At 47.3% G+C, this 23,287-nt stretch overlaps 1 protein-coding gene across 2 annotated transcripts in view; it reads right to left on the bottom strand.

Annotated features, from left to right (window-relative positions):
* Positions 1–23,287, bottom strand: part of ADAMTS9 (ADAM metallopeptidase with thrombospondin type 1 motif 9) — an 85,070-nt gene that overhangs the window by 43,219 nt on the left and 18,564 nt on the right. For both annotated transcript variants that reach the window (XM_068409740.1, XM_068409741.1), the window contains exons 9-22: positions 22,486–22,632; positions 21,486–21,627; positions 21,162–21,269; positions 16,363–16,508; positions 9,395–9,576; positions 9,169–9,305; positions 8,430–8,547; positions 8,070–8,165; positions 5,144–5,310; positions 4,906–5,035; positions 4,188–4,314; positions 2,214–2,424; positions 1,289–1,453; positions 339–503 (exon numbers count right to left, since the gene is read on the bottom strand). In XM_068409740.1, coding sequence (XP_068265841.1) covers positions 339–503; positions 1,289–1,453; positions 2,214–2,424; positions 4,188–4,314; positions 4,906–5,035; positions 5,144–5,310; positions 8,070–8,165; positions 8,430–8,547; positions 9,169–9,305; positions 9,395–9,576; positions 16,363–16,508; positions 21,162–21,269; positions 21,486–21,627; positions 22,486–22,632 — 2,041 coding nt within the window. The remainder of the gene's footprint in view (positions 1–338; positions 504–1,288; positions 1,454–2,213; positions 2,425–4,187; positions 4,315–4,905; positions 5,036–5,143; positions 5,311–8,069; positions 8,166–8,429; positions 8,548–9,168; positions 9,306–9,394; positions 9,577–16,362; positions 16,509–21,161; positions 21,270–21,485; positions 21,628–22,485; positions 22,633–23,287) is intronic.

Genomic DNA, 23,287 nt, shown 5'->3' on the forward strand with positions numbered 1-23,287 from the left:
CTGGAAAACATTAAAAGCAACAACAGCTATTCAATGGGAGCAGCTTTTCTGTGAAAATTAGGCCATGTATTTACATGCCTAAATATGGATTTAGGAGCGTAACCTTGGAAACCCTTTTTTTGAAAATCATATTAGGCCAATTTAGTATGACACGGATTAAATTTAGCACAAAGGGCAGGTACTGCTACTGCTGCCCATCCGCTGAACCCAAGTGAACAGAGGGCTGCTTTGGCGTGCAAATCAATTAACACAGTTATGCCGCTGAATTTGGATGAAAGGGTAGTGCCCAGGCTCGGCCCCCAGCACCCAGGTCCCACCGGCCGGGAGCCCCGCGGTACCTGGCCCCACGGCCCCACTTGCCACGAAGCACACTCCTGCTGCTGGCACGTCTGCACCGACTCTGGCTTCGTTTCAGGATCGCAAAACCTGTCGTTTAACCGATCTTCTCCAAACTGGCACCAGGTCTGGCGGTGTTTATGCCCTTTTCCACAGGTGACCAGGCACTGCGAGGAGTAAAGCGCAAGCTCAGGCGGTGCCAGGGATGTGCTGCCAGCTCAGCACCTGCCCTGGCACTGAAAAATAAACCTGGAGACTCGCTGCAACCACTGCTTGACCCAGAAGACGTCTTTTGCAGAGAACAATCCCTGTTCCCACTTAATTGCTTTCATTATTTCTTAAAAGAACGCGATTCATAGAAACAAGAGCTATTTGGCCACAAAGGTGACGAGCAGCCTTTGAAGACTGTTCTCCAACATCCCCAGTCCTGCTGCAGGGAGTAGTCTATCAAGAAACAGTTTTGATGCATTGCGAAGGACACGAGCAGCAGTGGAAGAGGTAATGGTAATAAACATCAGGGAGAGGGCTGAGTGAGACATTAGTAGGGTGAAATCCTGCCCTCCAGCGACAGCCAGAGCTGCCAGGGCTCGTGAGGACAATCTCAAGGGAAAATGAGTGCAGAAGATATTTTTCTTCCCAAAGCTGCAGAGGAACTGTGGAAAAACTGGGGAGAAATTACTGCAGGACTGGAGAGGAATTAACCCCTGTGGCTTTGCAGGGACGGAAACGGCCACTTGACCAGTGGTGCCAAGGCCAGAGACTTTGCTGCCTGTCTCAAGTTTCCCTGTGCCCACGCTTGGGGGGAACTTCTGCAGGAGGCACAGTGCCACCACGCCGCGGGGCACAAACAAAACATGAGGGATGAGCAGGGACAGAGCTCTCTCTTCGAAGGCACCAGCCCCTGGTGGTGGAGGACCAGCAGGGTGAGCCCACCGTTGTGACCAGCACCTACCTCCGACCAGTCTCCAGTTTTCCACTGGGGGCACAAGAAGTCGCTGCATCGCTGCACCGTCAGCTTCTCCTGCTGACTGCACTTGCTGTCATCCAGGACGTCGTTGTAGGTGTTCACGCACATGGCTCGCCGCCGCCGCGTGCCCCCACCGCAGCTCTTGGAGCACTGGGAAGGAGAGACGCTGAGTAAATACTTTCTGCCACTCTATTACAGGCTGAAAGCCCATTTATTTCCTTCTCCCTCCTTGCAGTCAGGACTGTGAATAGACTGCAGAAAACCTCCGGAAGAACAACTTGTACTTTAAGTAACAGGCTATTACTTTATATATTCCTTTAAAAAATCCAATATTACTAAGCTTAATAAAAATCTCACAGCAATAAGTTTCACAAATTCATTTTGGGTTATAACCCCATTATTGCTTTTACAAGTGTTGCCTTTCAGTTCTCCCCAATGGCTGTTGCTTGTTCTCATTTTAGGAGAGATTAATTCTCTCTAACCAGCTGGGCTCCCTTCACTGTGCCCTCCCTAGAAAGCCCTAGTCTCATCGTTCTCTTGGTGCTAGGTGTGCATTCAGGAATATCCTTGGCCATGGAAAAGTGTTCTGCTAAATAGTGTAGAGGAAACAAATGGCAGAAGTCCTCCACTGATGGTAACACATCTTCCTGGCTCCAGCTGGCTGTGATGGGAGAAGGCAGCCAGCAAGGCTCGGCATAACAAAGAGACACCCTGGGATGCTTGAAAGTGTAAATTCATTGCAGTGGAAAATAAGGAGTACCAGGCTGAGCTGGACTACAGCGTCCCCCAGAAAAAGCAATGGAAGCAAAATCACCGTGGCTAACTTTTATACGCTGTACGCAACCTAGAGAGCCTGACAGCCCTATGTGAGCAGGAGACAGTGTCTGCCATACCGCTGAGCATCCCTTACCTCGGTCCAGGCCGAGTACCGCCACCCTCCCACATTACAGTCTCCGGTGCACTTCTCCCTCGTGCTCGGCTTGGGCTGGCTGCTGCAGAAGCGGTCGTCGACCTTCTCTATCTTCCCCTCCAGCCTGCTGTACTTGGAGCAGTAGATCTCCAGGGTGCGGTACCCCAGCCCACACTGGGCCGTGCACTCGCTCTTCCTCGCGATGTGCCACCTGAGCCAAGGAGAGCAAACGTCAGCCCTGGTGCAGCAAAAACCCACGACCCCACACGAAGGCATCTGCCTTGGAGAGTATCAGAAGAGGCAGAAGGAGCTGTGGGGCTCTGGGACGCTGCAGGTAACACGCTCAGGGGTGTTTGATGCAAATAAGGAAGACATACTCTTGAACTGGAAGTTTTGGTTCTTTACAACACTTCCCAATGCTTTGCGGCTTCCAAAAACCCAAGGCATTTAACTCTGGCATTGCTCCTTGCGGGGAAGGAACCGTCACCAGGTTCCTCTGACAAGCAGCAAAGCCACGCTGCGACCCTGTGGGACCACACGAGGTGGCGGGGGGAGTCTGTGGCCAAGCATGGAGCAGTGCTTTGGAGGCTTTCTACCCCACGCTCCCCTGCAGGAGTGCCACCTCAGCCTCTAAAAACGAAAAGCTGAAAAATACAGCATCAGAAAATGATCCGCACAGGCTTGAAAGGTGTGAACTAGGCATTCCACAAGGCAGGACGCCTGCAAAAGAGTTTCAGCTCTCTGAAGTGTGAGTGAGTTACTTGATTCAAGACACACGAGCCCCAGAGGTGCCAGCGGGGATGAGGGTTGCTCCCTCAGGATGGATGGACTCCTGCCCTGGTGCCTCCTTCCCGGGAAGGGCAGCAAGGGCCGGCGCTGGTGGCCCTCAAGGACCCACCTGGGGATACACCCCTGCTTTACGTCAGCCCCGGCCCCAGCTCTGGCAAGAGATGCTGGACACGAGGCCTGATCCAGGGAGACGTCGGAGACCCTGGAGTCAACAGGAGCCGATTGTCCCCTGCGCCTCGCAGGGGTGGCTCCCGGGAAGGAGGCAGTGACATCCCCTGCAGGTCCTGGAGACACCCGGGCTACTGCAAGGGCCCGTGTGGGGAGCGCAGAGCCCCACTGCTGAGCCGAGAGAGCAAACCAGCTCGGTTAGGAGAAGAATAAGATCAAGGGGATCTGGAGTTAACAGCTGCTCAACGGTGGGAGTGCTCACAGCCCTGCCTGCTTTCCAAACTCCTGCATTGGCCCTGCTCAAGTTTCCAACCTGTTGCAAAGGCAACAGCTGTTACCACAATAACCCGACCTACAGCCCTTATACATACAGCCCCGGGTTTAACACAGCCAGAGAAACCCCTCGGGAAACACGGCCATCTGAATTGCTCCACCAGCAGCCGTTTAATGCCACCATTTTTAAGCTCCAGAAAGCAAAAAACAGATTGCTTTTTAAAGGAAACCGGGTTGTAATGATTTAGGCCATGCTCCATCAATTCCAGCTCGCCAAGAGTTGTCTGGGGACAGCCCCAAACCTGCTCTACACTTAAGCCTATTCTTTGCTCTAACCAAACGATGACAAATCCAAGTCTTAGTTACTCTTTTGCTTTGAGCATATGTTTTTCCCTCTTTGCAGACTGTTTGTAGGATGGTGCTGAGCATTTCTGATCCAGGCAGATGTGAATTTCAGGTACTGTATTGCACAGGGAGATTTTTCAACATTAGGTGAATTTTTTTTTATATTTAGCACTAATTTAATCCAACAAGATAAACGTGAAAATGTAGAAGAGTGCCTCTCAAAACGCAGCTGGTGGTTGTCAATCCCTCTTGGTTGACAAAGAGGCAACTGCTAATCCTTTTCTTTTTTAAATCTAATACAGGCTGGTGAGAAAAGGAATTATGGTGAGAGGTGAAAGGACAGAGGAGTAAACAATAAATATACGATGTAATGTATACACACAGCTGAGTAGAGTGCACCTTAATTCACATTCCGTGCTGCAAGGCTCAGTGATGGGGTCAGGCTGAGGAATTCGATCGCATCGCTGGTCCGACACCGTGAGCTGATCCGACTCTCTCGTACACATGGGTTTCCTTTTTCGCTCTCCTACACACAAAAAAACCGCACGTTGTTTAAGTCATACAGGAAAGTGAACAAATCGGTTATTTCTCTTACTCCTTTTATAGTAGCAATTAAGAGACATTTAATTATGCTTTTAAATCTCTTTCAGAAACAGGGAGGGGGTTAAGGGCTCTCTAAGGAGAGCAGAAGGGGTTTAACGCAGGCGAGATGGACGCAGGCAGAGCTGCAGATACCTGCAAGGATGGGCTCGGTGCATTTATCAGGCTCAGCACTGGTAGGTGGGAACAACCAGGCATCAGACCCAAAACACACACCGATGCCCTTTGCAGCCTTAGGAAATGCCACGGAACCTATTTTGCACTTGGGCTTCCTCAGCTGCAAACCAGGCTGCATGGCTTACCTGGTTGAGAGGGGCTGTAAATGTGCCCTGCTCCGACACCGAGGAGCAGCAGAGCAGTGACATAGTATCTACTGCTGCAGCCCAGGAAAACAATCATGCCCGTAATGTGAGAATCTCAAAGAAAGCAAACGGAGAGGGATTTAACAGCATTGCCCAGATCCCAGATGAATCCAGGACAAAACCGTGTCTTCTTTAAAGCCTTCCCAAGCACCCACCTTGGCAGAGCTTACTGCAGGGCTGCCATGGGCCATAGGCATTCCAGTAAAACTGCTGAGGTTTGTCCTCAATGGGGATATTAAACGTGTAACGAACGTCGGGATTGTACAAATTACCCACTGATAAAACCTGAGGGGAAAAAAGATGAAGCAGAGTAAACCAGCAGACTTCGCCGCCCACTGTTTTCAGTCCAACAATGCTGGGCAGACTTTTCCACACGCACAATGTATACTTCACCTGAAGCGTTATTTCTTGCTCAATCCGATCTGTAGAATTAATCCTTTCAATAGTATTATCCGATCCGCTGTATTCGATCACAGCATTCCCAACTTTGATTTCCCTTTTAAACATACTGACGACAAAGTCTCCATTTAATATAAAGTCTCCTTGACTGTTAGATAAGGCTGCATAGGTGCAAAAAACAAGAACTAAAGACGCAGAATTAACTCATACGTACATAATAATGTGGGTCATGCGCTCTCGGGGCTCCCTTTCATTGGGGTGGGAGGAAAAGCCCACCGGCACTCTCAAACAGAAAGGATGTAAAGAGAGCAGCAGAGCTCTTACAGACTTTGTGCCTTCTCCTTTTCCCACCGAAGAGCCTCATTAAAAAAAAGGCTGAATGCCTGAAGTTGTTGCTAAACAGTTCACCCATAACCCAGGGCAGAGAGATACCCAAAAGGCACGCCGGGCCGCTGCTGTACGCAGCGCATGCGGCCTGTATCCCCTCGTATACCGCATTAAGAACCCTGCCCAAATATTTTTGTGTGGATAGCGTGGCTTCCCTGTTGTTTCCAGGCATGTTCTTAGGGTAAATGCATGTACCCTAATTGCCCAAATGTCATTTTCTAGTAGACAATCACAGGGAGTTTGGTTAGTATCGCCCCCTCTCTCTCCCTCTCCCTCCTCCTCCGATACCTTTTATTATTCCAAATCTTAAGGTATGTGAAAGCACTGAAGGCTTAAAGCCTAAATGCTTTATAAAAGGAACAGTTTCCTGAAAACAGCAGTCTGCTGCACAACTTCACACTAATGCGATTATGTAGCTAATTTCCTAAGTTAGTTTCCCCACCATTTCACCCATCACAGCTACATTACTACAAAGCCTCTGTACTGAAAAATCTAAACTTAACACCAAAACACCAAAGGGAAGGTTTTTTTACACTGAATGAGGAGAGATAATGAAGCAAAACACTGCTCGGTAGCAAACAGACATAGATGGAGGAAAAACTCACAAAGCAGACACTCTACTCAACCAAATTCCACACTTTGGAAGCTTTAATGTCATTAGGCAGTAGTAAAACTCATTAAAGGATTCCTTCCCATTTACTATATCTCCTACAACAGTAGGTACACGTCTTGGACTTGACGACAACATCAAATTCCTCCTAAATTGTTAAGCAACTACAAGGTTCACAGTACTGAGGGCCCAAGATTTCACACTCAGTGAGCTGCAAAATAAGTGGACACATGCACACTTCTCATTTGCTTCTAGTCAGGCCTAATGTGAAGAGATGCTTTCCCAGCAATATTAAAGCAACATTAAAGAAGATTTGACTTCATTGCTTTAATATTGCTGGGAAAGCATCTCTTTCCTGAGTAGCTCTTTGGGGCTCCTTCTGGGGTGAACCAGTTTGAATAGGCACAACACAGGAAGGACTGTTTTTCTAGAAAAGATGGAATAATGAAATGTATCTCCCTCCCCCAGGATGGACAACTACCACACCTCAGTAAGGTTTTCTTGTTATTGATGTGCATTCGTGCTGCACCATCTCATTTCATCGCTGTGAATGTGCAGAAATGATGCAAGGCGGCTGCAACTGAATGGCCACGTGTGTGCAGGGACAGCCAGCCTCGTGTGACCCCAGTTGGGGAATGAGGACAGGAAGGACCCGCTCAGCTTTTTACCGAAATGAAGGGTCCAGCCGCTTGGATGGCATTTCAGAGCGACTGCCAAAGCTGTCGGCACCATTTCCCTTTGGCGCACGATAGTTCCTCTACTTGTTTCTCAAGTGAGTTCCTTTACCTTCAGCGGGCGAGGAACCACCAGCCTAGTCCCGTTTTTAACATACCCAGTTACAGCAAGCACTTGGGCTAAGCCTCATATTTTGCAAAAACACTCAACAACATGGGGATTTCGCGAGATGAAACGAGATGAAGTACGGGATGTAAGTATGGGACCCCGTGCCACCGGAGCGCAGCTGGCAGTGCCAGGGATGGGGCATGCAGAAGAGAAGGAGCGGAGCCAGGAGAGCAGCCATCTGCCTGGGACTGCATGTGGCCACAGACTGACTCCCTGCCCCGTCAGTGGCCTGAACAGACTCTGAGGGACACAAACAGGGCTTAATGGCAAAAACCAGCCTTCAACTGGCAGGTGTAACATCAGTCGTAATGTTGTGTTATCTCTGCTATTGAACCCAAACAGAACTCTCTATGGTGGAAAAGAGACACGTGGCCATGCTAAAAGCATATATGCATGAGGCAGACTGGTCTAACATACCACCACAAGCATTTTCATCTGGCTCTAGAGACATACCCACAGATCAGAGAAAATAGTGACTATGTCCAACAGCCAAAGGTCAAGCTATTGTTAGGTTTAAATCAAACCAACACCTTCGGCACAGGGTATTTAATTACAGTAACATATCACTGTCAGGCAGGGACAATGAAGGGCTCAGCCTAAATGCAATCAGAATTATTATTCTCAGCGGAATAGAAAGTAATTTCTCTTTAGATTTGTTTGTACACACGTCTTTCAGAGTATGGCATATTTGCTCTCCAGCCAAGGCACAGTGACAGCAGAGATGTGTTAAGTTATGAGGAGGAGACTGCAGCAGAACTGAGAAGCCTGCTTGGTTCCCAGCTTTGTGCCTCAGGTCCCACCCACAGCCTGGGCTTGATAGTCCTTCCCAGCCCCGGAGACACTCTAATGGGATATTATAATCTGTGAGCTTCCCAAACTTTGCATCAAGGACGGCATGAACAAAAAGAAGGAGCAAGATAAGGCTAAATGTCTAGTAGACATATGAGCTAAATTCTCGGTAAGAAAACATGTCCCTTAAACGAATTCTTCATCCTCCCTAGCAGAGAGCAGCCAGTAGATATATCACTGCAACCAGACAATAAAGCAGAGTTCTGGACTGAAACAAGGACTGCAACTCACCCAGGTAGTTGTCATCCTCCGGTTTCCCTGAGTAACTGTGCTGACGCACATCAATATTTGTTGCACCAGCTGGGATGCGGACCACAACGTTATAGCCTAGAAAAGATTTAACAGAAAGTCAAGGCTGTTATACAGGCATTTCATTTGCTTTTTACAGGAGGAAGGGAAACGAGCAAAATTACCTCACGTTACACAAGCCGATACTTTTCATTTAGGGATAGCATAAATAGTTCTGAAATGGAATATCCTATAGCTAGAAGGATTTTGCATTTTACTTCAGTGTTTTTGTAGATTAAGTGTGGTAATGGATTTTATAGACTTGCATTTTTCACTATAAAGTTTTTAGCAACAGATTCTTACCATAATGCACCGTGTTAAATGTGCCCGCAACAGTTTTGCATGAAGAATTATCCCCACCACAAACACCACATTTATCTCTTCTTGCTTTTGAATTCAGCACATGATCGCATCCAGCTTGCTTTAAGAGAGAATTGAAAAAACTAGATTGAGCAAATGCAGACTAAAACAGCATTTACAAACCTCCCAATTAAGGCACACAAAAGCTTTGTATGCAAAAGGCTGCCATGAGACAAATTGTTTTGCTTCCCCACATTTTTCCACTGATTTACAGCGTGGCCATCCCACACCATTTTCCAACAAAAGGCTTTTTTACAAAGCAAGACTCAGAACTGCCATTTGCACCAGGCGACTCCTTCGCTAGAGAAAACTTCTTGCATCGTTGTTCTCATAGAGAAGAATGTGAAAAATAATTGTGAATGGAAATGTAAAGTGCTCCGAGGTCTGACTGGGGAGAACCAGGGCAGAGCACAGAAGGAAGCATCATTTGGATTCAGGCTTGGACCTCCCCAGCCCTGAGTAACTTAGGGCAGACGTACAGACATCCTCCAAGCACGGCTCTTCTGCAAATCTGGAGGTCACCACAAGCTTCAGCGCAGCCGGGGCTCGCAGAGCCTGCGGATGCTGCCGGCAGCCCCCAGTGAAGAGGGCAGCCGGCAACTGGGTGGAGCGAGGCGTGCAAGTGCCATCCTGCCATGCAAAACTGCAACCACCCTCACTAAAGAGAAGGGAAAATAATTACCCGGCAAAGGCCTTGCACGCAGATGTCGTTCGTGTCGGGGCCACAGGGCGTCCCGTCGATGACGCGATCCCGCAGCTGGTAATACGCTGTATTCCCCGCCACTCGGCAGAACAACTTGCACCGATCCTTCATCAGGACTGGGGATGGGAGGGAGGAAAAGCAGAAGCACGTTAGCCGAACGCGGTGATGCAGGAGGCAGGATCCGCATCCCCCCCCCGCCACTTACTGCCGCTGTATTTGGGAACCCAGCGCACGTTTGTGGGCAGCCCATTGATGTTAAAGTGCTTCCCGTCGAAGTCAGCGCACTGCTCGTCCCGGAAATCCTTCTTCAGCTTCGAGCACGGTTCGGTGTTGCAGGATTTAAACTTCATGCGACGACCCACGCAGTATTTCCCACCGTTTTTAGGCCTGCAGAAACATGAAAGAGAAGCTGGCTGGGAGCGGGCTGGAAACGAGATGCTCTTCTCCCAGGCAACTAGCGATAGGACAAGAGGACACAGCCTCAAGCTTCACTAGGGGAGGTTCAGGTTGGAGATTAGGAAGCATTTCTTCTCAGGAAGGGTCATTAGACATTGGAAGGGGCTGCCCAGGGAGGTGGTGGAGTCACCATCTCTGGATGTGTTTAAGAAAAGACTGGACATGGCACTTAGTGCCATGGTCTAGTTGACATGGTGGTGTCAGGGCAATGGTTGGACTCGATGATCCCAGAGGGCTCTTCCAACCTGACTGATTCTGTGATTCTGTAATTGCACTTCTGCAACCTGTTCAGCACAGTCGGTATTTGCAGCACCATTCTGATGGCTCTGTCCACGTCTATGCATGTCTTTAATTGACATCCCAGGCTGACAAACAGGAAAGATTATGCAGGTGTCTAATAAAAAAAGACCATATGCTAAAAAAGGATGAAAAAGGGAATATTTGCTCTCTGACAAATGCAGCAGTAGTGAGAGAAGCCAGAGAGTAAAGCAACACCTTCCTCCCTAACTGGGGATTTAGTTTCACAGGGAGGGATCCCATACAGCAAGATCCCTCCACAACCCCATCAATCCTATAGATTTGGTGGCTGGGAGTTTGCATCCAATTTACTGGGTTGCAAATAACTAAACATCACAGCAGAAAGGAGAAAGGGCCTCCCTGCAGAGGCTGAAAGGCCAGGCAGCACTTAGTCCTTCAGGATTTCTAGCCCACAACGGTAGAAATGGTAATGCCAGACACTTTAGAACAACTTTATCTCCACATATGCCAGAAAGCACCAAAGACAGCCAATAAATACTTTTCCCCTATTTTATAGTAAGATGACTCTGGTATAAACTGGCCAATAAATACTTTACCCCTATTTTATAGTAAGATGACTCTGGTATAAACTGGGGAGAGCGATATCATCCAAGTCACATAAAAGCCAGTGGATAAGCCTAGGAGAAATTCTCATTTTGCATTTCCTGACTCCCAGATTCAGGGCTGTAGTCATAAAACTATTTTTGTCCTTGTATGCAGACAGAGCCTTTGCCAGATAACAGCTCACTTCGGGGACCGAAAACCTCTCTCTTCAAAGGACATTTCTTCCAGGAACTCAGGTAAGATTTTGCATGCCCATCTATGTGCAGTCTTCTATGCATATAACAAATTGTAATAATAAAATAAAAAAGGATGCACCATTCTTTAAATGCTCCAAAAAACCCCCACCGTCTCTGCTGCTTTCTCCTGAAACGTCAAATGAAATTGGGAGGGCACGGTGAAGGCTTCTACAAGCTACCACCATTAACACGCATAATAAAAACTGCAGTAGCACCCCAGCAGCTTTGCTTTTCTCTGATGTTACAGACAGAAAGGTATTGCAATCTGGATGAAACATTGCCAGGGTCAACTTGGGCAAAGCTATAGTTATCCAAAAGGGAAAAATTATACCAACTAGGAACTATGCTCAGGGGAGATGAAGTTAACATGCATCCCAGCCATCAGCATGGGAAAGCCTCCACTGGCTGAGGTTAGCCGTGGCTCCTCCCTTTAACAGACTGTTTCAGAGGAGTCGGCGGAGGCCAAGAGCATCCTGAGCAGCTGGAGCTGCCGTGCCCTGACCGTGTTGCACCAGGGCACGTGTATGGAGACGGATAGTGGCCCTCAAAGCTCAAGACAACATCTGTGCCCAGCTCCAGCCTCTGCTGCAAAATAACCATTAAACCTACATACATCAGCTGCCCAACTCCTGAACAAAACAAGTGCCTTCACTAGCAAGGAGCGCAGATGAGAAAAGCTCCTTGCCAGGCACTGAAGCGCTGGCTCTCACACCTCCTGCCTTTCAGGGCTTTTCTTCAGGATCAGCTCTGCCTTGCCCTGGGACCAGATGGCCATCAGTGCCCCAGGGATGCTGGCAGAGCACACCTTCCCGTTGAGCCTCCTTGGGAAGGAAGCTGGTTTGCACGCTCGGATACCCTCCGACACGTGAACCAATGAGCGACAAACAGGAACACTCAGAAGATACACCCCTGCCCTTAGCATGGAGATGCCAGCCGTTAGCTCTCCACATTGCATGCAGCCAGTGCCTCCTAACATAACAGGGGCAGAAATCCCCTGCACACGTACGAGGGTCTCTACACACAGCCTAAGTCAACAAGCTCCTACAGCTGGACACAATTTTTAGCATCTCTTGAAGTACAGGCACATCAACAGTCCAGCAGCACTTGTTCTCCCACAAATAACAATTCTTCACTCTAACATTTGAAAACTATTTGTGACTCAAGTAGCAGAGTTCCTGTGAAATAAATGGGGAGACAGAGACACAGAGCAGCTTGCACTTGCTGAAAGATTACTTGCAAAGTAGGGAAGGGCCCGTGTACTTCCCACCACTCCATCAGCACCACACTAGGGATGCTCACAGGTTTGGCAGAAGGAGTTGCCTCCTCCAGCAGCCATGGGCGAGATGCAGAGCACCACCAGCTACACACGTGGGATCTTTCCTGCCAGCATCCCCTTCTCGCTGAGATATGCACTGCCATAGTGCAGACCCCTTGAGTCCTATCCTAAATGCCGAGGGGTACGATTTGTCTTTAGGCACAGCCTGGAGCCATAGCTGGTAACATCAGCTCTACCTGCTCCAAGGGCAGCTCTCACACGCCATCTGGAAACTAAATGTGTGTCACTTGCAAAGGTTATTTGCAACTAAGCAAATAACAGTGATAAAAAGCCCAAGCAACCACACAGTGCCTGGTGCAGATTTCAGTTTACAGACAATTTCACACCAATTCCTAGTGGAGCAAGTCTAAAGCCGGTTTCTACTGATTTATAGTCTATTCTCCACCTTGGTATGACAAACAACTTGGATTAATTTAACTGATTACACTTGGGACCGGTCCAGAGCTAACCCAGCGCAGCAGCCCCTGCGGACGCATCCTGAACTCCTGCCTCGCAGGCACCATGGTGATTTCTGGGGGTTTCCCATCGCCGGAGCCCATCCCACGGACTACTCCCATGCAGGCATGTTATCTACCTCCAGCTACAAAGGGACATCTCAACCATCTCACTAGACAGCACGTGGGGAAACTTCTTAGCTGTGGCAGCAGCACACTGCAGACCTCGGTGAGTCCGAATCATGCACAGGGGAGTTCACAGGATTCATCATGTTCACTTCGAAAGCATTTACACCGCAGCAGGACTGTTGCGGTTTGACAAAGGCTCTTCATTACACAAACCTCTAGCAGGGCATTTCTTTAAAAAAACTGCAATTACAACATTTTTATCACATTGCTTCCAAAATAAATCAATTTAATTAAAACGTGACTTCAAAATATCAAGTTAGTCAAGAAGAACAATGCAGGAGCCTTTTTTTTTTTTAAGGGTATGTCTAACAAAATTCAAAGATCCCAAGCTACTGTCTAGTTTCCTATTCTATAGACACAACCCATGAGACTGAGATAAAACTGAACACAAGGACACATGGCAAACCGAATGATGCTAAAACTCGCCATCACGTTGCAGTGTCAGCTTCGTAACAGTGGCAGCAAACCTCCCCGCAGCCAGCATTCGGGGCTGAAGCACGCTCACACTTCTGACATTGCAAAACAGCCCCAAACCACCCTGACAGCTTTAGGGTGTTTTTAAACCAGGATTGCTTTTCGCAGAGTCTGAGTAAACAAAAAGAGCTGACCCTGAAAAATAAGTCAGCCTCATATAACATCGATATTCAGTGTCACAAAGAAATATGGGATACTTCACACTATGTAATATTTTTAGGGATAATCATCAATGATGTACTGCAGAGACAGAAGGGAATGCAGTGCATGCACAGAAACCTCCTTCTTCTCTCTCGATTTCCCTTCTCTCTGAATCATCTATTTGATTAACTAATGGCCAGTGTGGACACGCTTTCAATCTAACATAATTCCCCTGACAAGCCCCTGCGTACAGCCCGCCTTCGCTGCATTCCCCCCAGCACCTCAGAAACTCTAAGGCCACAGCAGACAGGCCTGGGGAACAGCGAAGTCTTATGCTTGCTCCCACCCCTGTCACAACAAAAGGACCCTGGAGACCAGCTGTGGGGTACGCGTGTTCATCAGCACGCCTGCCCATGTGCCTGTGCTCTGGCAGCAACTGCAGAACAATCTGCGAAGCTCCAGCGTGCACAGAGCAGTCCAAGATCTCCTTCGCAGCATCCCGGGAAGCCCTGGGACTGGGAATTGGTACATGTGCTGCCAGTGGCCAGCACAGTTAACCGTAGGTGTGTTTACACGTCAAGCTCAGAGAGCTTTCAGCACAGGTGGATACTTTTGTGATGGACTAAAATGCAGACATGATCAGACCTGCATCCGGAGATAACGCTCCCCCATCCAGAAAGCCATTCCTGAAAACAGGGCTCCTGCTATCGACATCTTATGAAATATGCCTTTTCCCCACAACTCTCCAGCTATGCCTTGCTTTGAAAACCAGGGCTTGCACCACAGACCCTCTACGTGACGCGCTGCAGCCGTGGACTTTGTCTGTACCAGCCAGCCCCGAATTCCCAAGTGGGCAATCTTGGTGGGAAGGGTCTGGTCTGGTTAGCTAACGCATTCCTTCAGTGTCAAAACACAGGCTGCTGCCCTTTCAGAGGCTTACAGCTCTTCCTACAGCCCTGCAAGATACTCGTCCATGTAGGTGTCAGAGCACATTACAAACAGAGGCAGGAGCTGCAGCCTTATTTTCTGTACCATGGCAGAGGGGTTCATTTTCAATGCCAGATTTAACATAATATTTTATTGGCATGCAAGATACCACCCCAGATCCTCATGCCCAGGAAAAGCTTTAAAAAGCTAAACCATCTTCAAATATAAAAGACTTACTGAAAACTATTTCAGACCTTACTCAAAGTACCTGGGTTGGTTTTCCTGCCTTCTACAACAGAGGAGACCCAGAGACTAGACCTATTTTTGAAGTACTTTGAAAAGCAGGTGAGGCAGGAGAGAACCCAGCAGCATCTCACCCACTTGCATCACCTCAGCAGCCCCACGGTAACAGGGATGCAGATGGTGGGAGCCCATGTTATGATGTCGAATTATGGGGACAAAACAACAGAGTCAGTGTAAAGCTCTGTGGACGGTGCTAGGACAGATGACTCTCCATGGAGGCTTTGCGAGGGGCTGGAGAAGAGGGCAGGGCCAGCTACTTGGGTCTTGAAAGGGGGCCTGGAAAATAACCACCATAAGCACAGGGGATTTCACAGGCAGCTCGGTGCCTAGCGTATTTAGGTGCTTTTGCAAATCCCAGCCAAAGTAATATGCGTCATGAAACACCAAGATCCAAAACACAAGCTATAAGAGAAGATGGAATTTAAAATCCCTTGGCGAGCCTTTAGGATAAAGGAGGTTTTCTATCACAAAAAGCTATCAGTCCAAACAGATGCCTCTCCAGATGATTGGAATACAGCTCACTGACAGCACCCAAAGGTTCAGCAGCACAGCTATTTTTGCGTGTGGAAGGATATTTTGTTTTTGTGTCTCCATGGCTACTGGAAGACCATATGGTGTGTGCTGACTCAGCGCAGCGAGATGAGAACTCCTTCGTGCTTGTGTGTTTCTCAGCATCATTTTAATTAACGTGCTGGTGTCTATGACTCCCTCAGCCTCAACCCTTCTCTTTTGACACTTGCCCAGCCGAGCTGAGCTAGCCTCTCCTGTCACTTCATCACCAGTGCCGCAGGTACAAGCTCTCCCTTCTCCCATTAGCAGTGATGAAACTGTCACTGGCACACCACTAATGGCAATTTCCTTGGCAATAAGATGTCCAATACCAATGATGAGAAAGTGGAATGAGCCTGCTCAACCATTGTAAGACCTCTTGGTCCAAGCAGCTCCGCAGACCCCTCTCCTCTCTGTGTCTCAGTCCCAAATGGGAGCCTGGAAAGCATCCTGCCCACCCCATCTTGCTCTGGTGCGCTGAAAGGAGGCAGTTAAACAGAAGCCAGCACAGTTCACAATTTATGTAAACAGACTGTTTTCATACCAGTTGCTCAACCTATTACTAATATTTCGCTGGGCACACATTCGTGTCCTTGAAGCCCACGGCAAAATTCCCTGCCATTTCAAAGGGTGCAGGATTTTGCATTCCAGGCTGATGGCAAACATTTTTGAGTGCCACTTTTTAATGAGGCACAGATTTCTGCTGAGGTTTGGCTAGTCTGCACCAGCTGACATGTAACTGCATAAAGAATCAGCTGCAAAAGCAGCCAGAAGCTGCAAAACCAGCCAAAGCAGGAGTAAAATGGTAGAAAACTGCATAAAGGATCTGGCCTGTAGGAACAGCTGCAAAAGCAGCCAAAACAGGGGCAAAATGGTGAAAAATGGATAAAAACATGGCTCCTTCCCTCTCCCTTCTGATCCACAGCTTTGGAGGAAGAAAAACACCTCTGGAAGTGGGACCCCCCTGTGCCTCCTCAGGAAAACAGAAGGCAATAAACCCACAGTGATACTGGCTTTTTCCTTCTCTCTCTGTTGAATGGATCCCTTTTAAGTGCACTTTACCCATGAACCAAGCCTGTGACCGTCTCCTCATGGGTTCCTGTGCTGCCTCATCCATGCCAGGTAAAGCCACCGGTGTCCAGGGCAAAGCCGCCGGTCCCCGGGGCACACAGAGGCTGGGAACAGCCGAAGGGGATTTCAGCCCATTGGGGCAACCCAGCTGCTTTTCCCCAGTTCACCCACCGGCGCTTCCCCTCCGTGCACTTACTCGGGCCGGTTGCACTCTCGTATCGCCGTCTTTATGCCGCCGCCGCAGGTTCTCGAGCAGGTCCCGAAAGGGCTCCACGTCCCCCACGCTCCATCGATCACCGGTGTCTCTCGCTCTTTGGGTACACACATCCCAAACCGGCAGTGCTGCGTGCGAAGGAGAGAGACGGGAAAGGTGGGTTTGCATTGCTTTTGCATTACAAGCCCACCGCCAGCGACCAGCCTGGATGCCAAGACTCGCTTACTTATTTCTCAACCACTCACAAAACGCAGCAAAGATTTTGCAATCAAATAAAATTTAACTTCTTTACTTTTTGTCTGTCACCCCCGTGTTTTTTTTCTCTGCACCCTTAAATGAAGAAGAGAAGGCAAGCTGCGGAGTCCAGAGGAGTGATTTACGGGAAGAAGACTGAGGGCGAGAGCAACCACCGAATATTCCCTGTTTACTGGTGGCAAACAGCATGGCAACACTCGCGGCACTGGCTTTTCAAAAAGCTGCTTATCTGATTTCTTGGAGAGCAGCAGGAACCGCACTGTGCCAGGGGAGGAGACAGACAGCAGGGAAAATAACAGGGAAAACTCAAACCTCCCCACAGCTGTACGAAGCCCCAGAACAGAAGAGGAAAAAGAAACTTCCAAAACCAAAAGGCAAATAAAATAGAAAAATGAATTCCTCAATCCAAAGTATTTTTTTCACTCAGCCATAACATGGGACTTGCCAAGGCCTGGCCTGCACTTTTGTTTTCCAGCTATAACTCTTGTTTTCTTTTGTTTGGAAAACTGGTTTAAATTATCTTGGCAAGCCCCTGGCCTCCATTTTTTATGGTATAAATTGTGTCCCTTTGGGGTATGTGTGCTAGTTCAACTACACAGACTTCTGGAGAGGTGAGATCTGGGGGACAGTCACCTTCTGGCCCCACCAGAGTGGATGGAAAAGTGTCCTCAAGACCCATGAGAGCAGGGCTTCCCTCTCACTGAACAGTGCTTGCTAAAGCAGATTTAAACCCAGAGATGTGCTCATCTGCTGGCGGATGCCTAAACCTTGGCAATTATAGGAAGCCCAAACATTGCTGATTGCTCACAAATTAGAGGAGGTTACAGACTTAAAGAAGAAAACATGTAGTGCATCAATAAAACATTCCCTTGCAATATTTCTCTGCACCAGTTGCTGTTCAGGCAGGGAAACACCTGACGATCTTTATGGCAACGGGGTTCGATTCACTGATGTGCCGTATTTTTCCAGCCCTTTCACTAACAGTGGAACAAGGTTGCACCAAGACACACCATGAGCTCCATCCCCCTTTTTAGACATCCTTATGATGACCCACCTTAGAGAAAGCTATCTAGGAAACCAGAGCAAAATCCAGCTATCATGGGGGCTGTGCACTCAGCTCATAGGATGCTGCCTCCGCAGCACATTTAACACCTTTTGCCCACCATGGCCAGCTTGTTGCATTGGTTTTCTGATGAAGAAAGCTGATCTTGGGTGCATTTGTCTATGGACATGGTTTGCAAGATGGCTGAACAACTCGTAGCTTGGGCCCTAAATGTGGTGTTTGCTCAGAGATGAGCATGGTCTGTAGGCTGCAATGTGCCCTGGATTTGCTTTCACCTGGAGATTTGATTCTCCAGATAGAAACTGGCTGAAAATACTGGCTACAGCAAAGGACGGGAATAAAATAAGCTGGAATGCCTGTTTCTTTGCTGCAGGACAAAATCTTACGATGCAAAACTCCTCCTGGCATTTAGAGGGTTGAAAAACTGCACGATGGAATCCCCTACGCCAGTCCTGTACAGGGACAGAGAGGTCCGACAGCTATCATCAACGGACGAAAATACATGACACCAACCCAACGGCGCTGTCCCGGTGGAGAACTTCTCGCAGCAATGTTGATGCTCACAGCTAAATATATAACCACAGTGATGCTTAGCACCACTGACCCAGAGCAGACGACTAAATAGCTAACTAGGGAATGTACACAGCTAACAGACCGTGACATGACCTATATGTCTCCCATCCGATGGTTGAGAATTAACCAGGAAATCACCTACACCCCTTGATTTTATTAAAAATTGGGGGTTTGGAGGTTATGGTAAATCAAAGTGGGAGAAAAAAAAGAGCAGCTGTTTTAAATAAACAGCAAGATTGTCTTATGGAAACGCAATGGTGTTTCTTGGAACCACACTGTGAATAGTCTGGCTGTGCAACCTTCGTGCCTTTTGTACTCTAAAAATAATTTCTATGTTGAGTTACAACAGAAAAACTAAAAAGCCTGCCAGGGTTCTCATTCTCTGATCTGTAAGCTCATAGGAAGGAAGAGAATAAAAGAGTTTTTTGTCTGTAGCAAGCTCAAAATAATGTAGACACACAGTTGAGCAGGAGAGCAATGGCAGGGATGGGAGACACTAGAACAGACTTTCCTTTCCTTTGTCCTGCCAGTGGAGTCCCAGATAATTCACCAAATCCAGCTCCCATCCTTGGGCTGACTCTGGCTGAATAGATTAGCAGGGGGCAGACAAGTGCTGTGAAGCTTCATGCATGCATAACATATAAGCTACCTGCTGCCATACAGCAGGAGACAGAAATGATTGCTACTCGTCTACTCTTCTTTTACCATTCTTTAAACAACCCTGAAAACCACAAGAGACAGAGGCCGAAGTTTACGACCCTCTTTATTTTCTTTCAGCGATTTATTTCCACCCAACAATGCACGGGTGCTGTGAAACACCATAAACCATCACAACTGGTGCTCACCCAGCAAAGGCCAGACTCTGGGCTGGGCTTATGACTTGATTTAGCAGTATCAAATTCAGTGTCCTCACATGCAAAACATGCATAAGTTAATACTCCCATGTTGGTTTAGTAACCTTGATTTAAGAATAAATTTAGAGCCCGGTTAAGTCTACATCCCAGTAGTTTTAGTTAGATTTTTCTTAGCTGTTCAGGCTCTCTCATTTCCAAAGATATCTCCATAAAAAATGGCATGGTATTTTCTCCATCTGCCAAGCCATATTTCACGGGCTTTAAACATGCAGACTTGAGGCAAGGCATTAGTCAGCAAGCAGCAGTCTGATGGGGCTCCTGGCTACAGCAGAGTACCAAAATAGTGATTTATTCCAACGAAAAGCACTCCAGACGCACACCTCAGCACTTTACAAGCCCAAGTAAACACTGAGGAGGAGAAAGTTTATAATGATCCAAACCTTAAGCTTGAACTAGACCAACACACAGATACAAGAATTACTCCGTAAAGCCTTTTTGTGAGAATACATTCGAACGCCTGAACACAAGTGGACTGCATTAGCTTTTCTTAAGAGCCCATCTGCTCTCAGCTGAGAAGTTCAGGTCACACTTGTCTAATTTGTCTAAACTTGTCAAATTGTCTAAATTTGTGGACTGAAATGTTTTTGCTTACACAGTCTTTATTGAGAGCCATGCAGCTGGACACTGCCTCTCGGCTGACACGGGGTAACTCTAAGGAGGTGCTAATCTGCTCGACTGCAGTTGTTTGTGCATCACTCTGGTCATATCCAAGGGTAACAGCAGGTTTCTCAGAACAAAACTGCAGCCCAGATTTTTAGAATTTCAATAAAAGTTATTTCTCAGCTTCCAGCAGGGAGCAGACCCCAAGCTCACCAAGTTGAAGACACAAGGTCTCAAGTCACAGGGCAGATGCCTAAGCTTTATCCTGAGTCTCAAAAAAGGGGGGGATTTTACATAAAAACATTAAATATTGGTGCACCACTCGCTCCAAGGAGTAGCACAGGAACAGGATTTCTACATCTCTAATGCACATTGTCGACAATAAAAACAAATGTGTTGACTGCACTTTCCCCTAAGAAAGGAAGGCAAATTGATACATTATGCCCATTGTCTTGAAGGAAATCAGTCAAGTATCATTGAACAATTGACTTTTCAGACACATGCAACAGAAGATTAATTACCAAGGAGATCCACAGCATGTATGGAAAATTATATCTAAAATAGCATCCAGATATTTTTATTAAAATACGTTTGAAAGACTAAGAACTGAAATGTTGACTCTTTCTAAAGAAAACTTTAACTGTTGATCATTAACAGCCAGAAAAGCAAATTTTTAAGCTATACCTTGTAGAGTAACATCACGCTTTTTTTACTAGACCCAGATGGAGAATATTTTTGTTCAGACACAAATGATGAAAACTAGCTAGCATTTTTCTTCAAAAGCTTCAGTATCTCAGTAAAAGAAAAATCTTCTCAACTTTTTTCCTCCAGATCTGGACAACTAAAAACTAAATACTTACTCTAGAAACCACAATGCTAGCTAGAAACTAACACTGCACATGGAAATTGAAAGTTACTATGAATTACTGCCGAAACTGTTCCATACAGAAAATGTCAACCAGTTCTATATTTTACCCCGAAGTTGTCGAGATGAGGAGTCAGTTGGCAAGTCTGCATTACACAAAATTACTAATTGCTTATAGGAAATATCTAATAAAAGCCTAGGGAAGCTTTGCAAAAGTTTTGCTGAAGAGTTCACTCAAGGGCATTAATTTAAAAAGATAAGCACTCCAGAAGGAATACCTGCTTTAAACAATGTTATGCCAAGCAATTGATTTTAATCACATTATCTGGGGTAGAGTTGACCCATGCACGCCAGGTTTGAGACACACAGAGCTGCTTTGGGCTTCCACCCTTGCAGTCAGCAGCTGTAGCCCATACAACTGGTCATTGGGATAGGATGATTTTGACGGATATGCTTAGCCTGAGCCCTGGGAAACGCATCTACAAGGCATGAACCACCAGGTATTACAGACCTTTCCAGGCTCACATTCTGTCCCATCAGCCCAAGGTGTGTGCTGGGTACGACATCCCTTGTGTGCACCATCGATGTTAATACACCAAAGTCGCCGACACTGCATCTGCTTAAGTTATTGAAAAGATAAAAATATTAAATAAATATGTGTGACATGCCTTACCAGACAAATGATCCTTTATCAAACTGTCCCCCTAGTATTTATCATTAACTCACAAGCTTGACAATAATTTGATGGTTTGAGAGCCTCCCACTCATCCAACCCCACTCGGCCTTATTTTGCTCTGGCAACACCAGGAAAACCAAGGTGCGGAATTCCACTTACCATATACGGGCACACTTGAGATCCGGGTCCAAAAATTAACTCACATTGTTTGTTGACATCATAAATCAGCCCCGGGAGCTGCTGAGGCAACGTGTAAGTTCTTGATGAAGGTTCATCAAGCAAACACTCCCCATAACCAGTGCTACAACATAAAGCAGAAAAAATGGTGTTAAACAGGAGGTGATGAGACTAGAACCCGTTGGTGTTTACCTGAGCCAGCCTTGGGGCAGCCGTGCAGCACATTTGCCATATGTAACAAGCGCTACAGCAGCTACTGTAGACTCAAGCACAGGAGGGTAGGAGGCTGTGTTACCCATTCACCAGAATCCCCGTGCTGGGCTAACAACTGTCAGCCACCCTGGCAAAAGCATTTCTGAGCGTGCACGACCTGCATTTAATTGCTGAGCAAGCGCTGGTATATATTTAGAAAGAAAAATCATTGATTAGCAGAACCACCCAAGGGACCAAGCTCCTGGATTTGCCAGGACACCATTGTGGGTCTCATTCTGCTCCCCATCACAACATGTGGGAAGGCATCACGGCAAAACGGGTGATCACTGTGCATCAAACTGACCCGTGGGCTCCTGGAACAGTGTTCCCACCATGGACTAGTGCCAGGGCTTTATCTTGACCTGTGGAGCAGAAAGGCAGATTCAATCTGCCTCCTAAAACACAGCTCTGTATCTGGGCCACAGGGCTTGGAAAACTCACTCTTCACGTTCGAGGAGAACGCACATTCCTTAAAAGCAATATCCATGGGGGAAGACTTATTCTTCTTCCCCATAGAGAGGCTAGTTCCTTGCCAGCTTATCACGAGGCTGAACTGGCAGGGACTGGATGCCAGGGGTGCATTCCTACTCTATTTAAAGGACGCGTGCACACACAAATCCCTCCAATTTCCTCCAAACGCTGCACACTAGGATTTCAGATTAACTGATGAACCCCGTGGGATGCATGCACATGTAAAAACAGCCTAACACATGCATATGCAAGGCCTTACTCCAGAAATTCAGTGATGTATTTCCTACTGCATTTTGACCACATCCAGGGATTGGTGTAGAAGTTCAGTGTCGGCGCCATGACATGCTGTTGATTTTTACCTCCATCTTCTTTGCACTTATGATTGTCATCATGTGGCATGTTAAATCTAAGGGAAACACAGCAGCAGTACCGTCAGTTAAGCGGCAAATTTCAAGTATTTAGTATAGCAAAGGCAACAGGGTGAACTAAACGTAAGCAAACCCAAGAATTTTTCCTAGATATGCTGCTGACAGATGTCACAGAATAAAAGTATTAATATGCATATATTCATAAGTGCCCATAAGCGTTCCTCAAACTGGGTTCCTTGCACTTGTCTGCAAAAAGCTACGCAGCACCCCAGTAAGGTCTCCACACCGTGACTGCATATATTTAGCCAGACGAGTCCTCGAGGGAGCCTGGAATACGATGCGATCCTGCAGACAGGCTGGAGTCCAGCCCCACCTTCATTAAAAATGTCAAGTTCTCTGGAATTGAGCCAAAGAACCAAGTTTCTGAAGGAGATGAATGACTTGAGCCCACCGACCACCAGTGCCCGCCGTCCCTCGCGTACGTTGGCAGCACCCTATGTTGGCTGCAAAACATCTTCTAATGCATTTGAGTACCTCGGGCTACCCGGATCCTTCACGCTGTTGTCTAAATAGGGCTGCACCGGGGATAGATTTGGCTTCCATAGTTCATGTGGTAGGTTTACAAAATGCCATCAAGCATCACTATCAGCAGAAAGCCACGCGAAGTTTGCAGCACATGACATATTGAAGAAT

The sequence above is a fragment of the Nyctibius grandis genome, chromosome 10, assembly GCF_013368605.1.
Source record: "Nyctibius grandis isolate bNycGra1 chromosome 10, bNycGra1.pri, whole genome shotgun sequence".
NCBI classification, from domain to species: Eukaryota; Metazoa; Chordata; class Aves; order Nyctibiiformes; family Nyctibiidae; genus Nyctibius; species Nyctibius grandis.